Below are 2,194 nucleotides of genomic sequence, written 5' to 3'. Positions count from 1 at the left end.
GGGGGGGTTGCTAATCAGCTTTGCATCTGTACAGAAGAATGGAAGTGCACATTTCTTTCAGGTGGAATTGGAAAGCAATGTCTTAGTTCTGATGTACATGTATTTTATAAGGATAGATAACGACTGGAATTTATAATTTTATAAATATTTAAGCTCAAAATCATGAAGATCCAGCTTTGTCATGCTCTTAGGAATACTGAGCGCTACTTTCATGAAAACTTTGAGGTCTGAAAAGTGTGTGATTTCCTCTAAAAAGTGGTACAAAGATCAGGCCTTCAGAATTGTGTAATAACTGGTCATATTTTCAGTGAATTTTACTTTTTCGTATCCCTCTTTCCTTCATCGGAATCCTTGAAACATGTGGGATGTGACCTTTTGACCTTTTGACCCCTTCATGAATAGTTCAGTATTTCCCCTCAGAACTGTGTAAAGTCTCAATAGAGAGGGCTTCAATCCTGGAATTTGTTCTCTTTCTTTTCCTTCAGTTGAAGAAAACGCTGAACAAGTGGACCATATATCGCAGAGACTGTCAGAGCTACAGGAAGAACTGTTCGTGTCCTTGAAGGAGGACATCGCTGAATGGATCGTTAAGACCCTCGGTAAAGCAGCATTTATGTCACAGCACGGTGGAATCAGGCACTCGTCAATTTGGGGGCATATGGAGTTATTAATAGACACTTAAAGCCGATTCATTTGCCTTGCTTTGGATAAAAAAGCACCCTTCCATCATAGTGGAGATATTTGTCCTTGAAGGAGGTGGGCGTCGCCTGCTTTCAGAAATAGAATAAGTGAGAAAATAGCTGCCAAAGTTTTATGACTGACACTGACACTGACTCTGACACTGACACTGACACACACTGACACTGACACTGACACACACTGCCACTGACACACACTGCCACTGCCACTGCCACACACTGACACTGGCACTGACACACACTGACACTGACACACACTGACACTGACACACACTGACGCTGACACACACTGACACTGACACACACTGACACTGACACACACTGACACTGGCGCTGACACTGACACTGACACTGACAGAGCTTGAGAGTCCTTGGAAACTGGAAATTTACGTTTTTTTGTGGCCTTTAATCAATGTTTTTCTGTAAAATCCCCGCAGAAATAGATGTGTTTTTAAATGGACATAAAAGGTGCGCCAGTTTATGGAGGGCCAATGGCCCAACCCTGTCAAAACTAGATGTAAAAGAAGTTACAGAGGCACAAGTAGACACATTTATTGAGAATGATGTACAGAAAAGTGGGAAGACATGGAATAACATCAAGAGACTAGCTCAGGATAGGGACAGTGTTTGTGTGTGGTGAAAGCCCTGATCCAGGGGGAGAAAGGCAGCGATGGTGATTAGGATGATGATGGTGGTTATTTTTTGTGAAACATGACCAGCCTTCCTTTGGTGTGGTCGTGAGTGCTTTATCGGGTGAAGAAAGGAGTAAATTCGAGAAACCATTATGTTCTGCAGGTGATGTGGACATCAGTGCTGAAAATTTCATTCAAGACCTTGACAACGGAGTAATTCTATGCAGGCTCAGCTTGGCCATTGAGAAGAAAGCAAAGGCTATGCATCAGCAAGGGAGTCTCACTGAGGTAAACTTCTCCGACACTGCTTTCTTTTTTTCTTTTTGTAAGTGTTTTACGGCGCTCGCAACTCCATGAAGTCATACGAGCGCGCTTGACACCTTCAAGATGTTCAGTTGGTAGTTGTTCGGGTAGTGGCCGAAGCCTACTCTTATTGATTTTAGGACCACCAAGGGATCTTCAATGTGCGCTACTTGCACTCTGGACTTTCGAGATCTTTCACCCATGTCCGAGAAAGCTAGATGTAGATCTTTCCTTCCAGAAGATGAGGGGTGTGGCTAAAAGACAGCAGTAAGAAGGAGCCAAGCGGAGACAAGTATAGAGAAGAAAATGTTCCGTCACTATCCGGATTTGAATGTGGGACCTACCAAAGGAGAGGCGAACAGCTAAACCTCTAGACCACGAGAATCCAACACCTTAACCTCTAGACCACGAGAGGCCAACGCCTTAACCTGTAGACCACGAGAGTCCCCCCCCCTCCCCCACCCCCTCCCGCACTGCGAGCACGTTGGTTTTGTTTACTGTCATTTAACATGAAACAAGATTTGCTGATTTTACTTTTTCTCTTTTCATTTTGATTTTGTT

At 43.8% G+C, this 2,194-nt stretch overlaps 1 protein-coding gene across 1 annotated transcript in view; it reads left to right on the top strand.

The window, feature by feature from the left end:
* Positions 1 to 485: 485 nt before the first annotated feature.
* The window catches only part of LOC101849989 (growth arrest-specific protein 2), a gene marked incomplete at its 5' end in the record, with an annotated part of 11,722 nt that continues 10,013 nt past the window's right edge, over positions 486 to 2,194 (top strand). Inside the window, 2 exon segments of the mRNA XM_035973655.1 lie at positions 486 to 599; positions 1,494 to 1,618. Coding sequence (XP_035829548.1) covers positions 486 to 599; positions 1,494 to 1,618 — 239 coding nt within the window.

This window comes from Aplysia californica, unplaced genomic scaffold, assembly GCF_000002075.1.
Source record: "Aplysia californica isolate F4 #8 unplaced genomic scaffold, AplCal3.0 scaffold01615, whole genome shotgun sequence".
Lineage (NCBI taxonomy): Eukaryota > Metazoa > Mollusca > Gastropoda > Aplysiida > Aplysiidae > Aplysia > Aplysia californica.
This window is presented reverse-complemented; position numbering and strand designations above follow the sequence as displayed.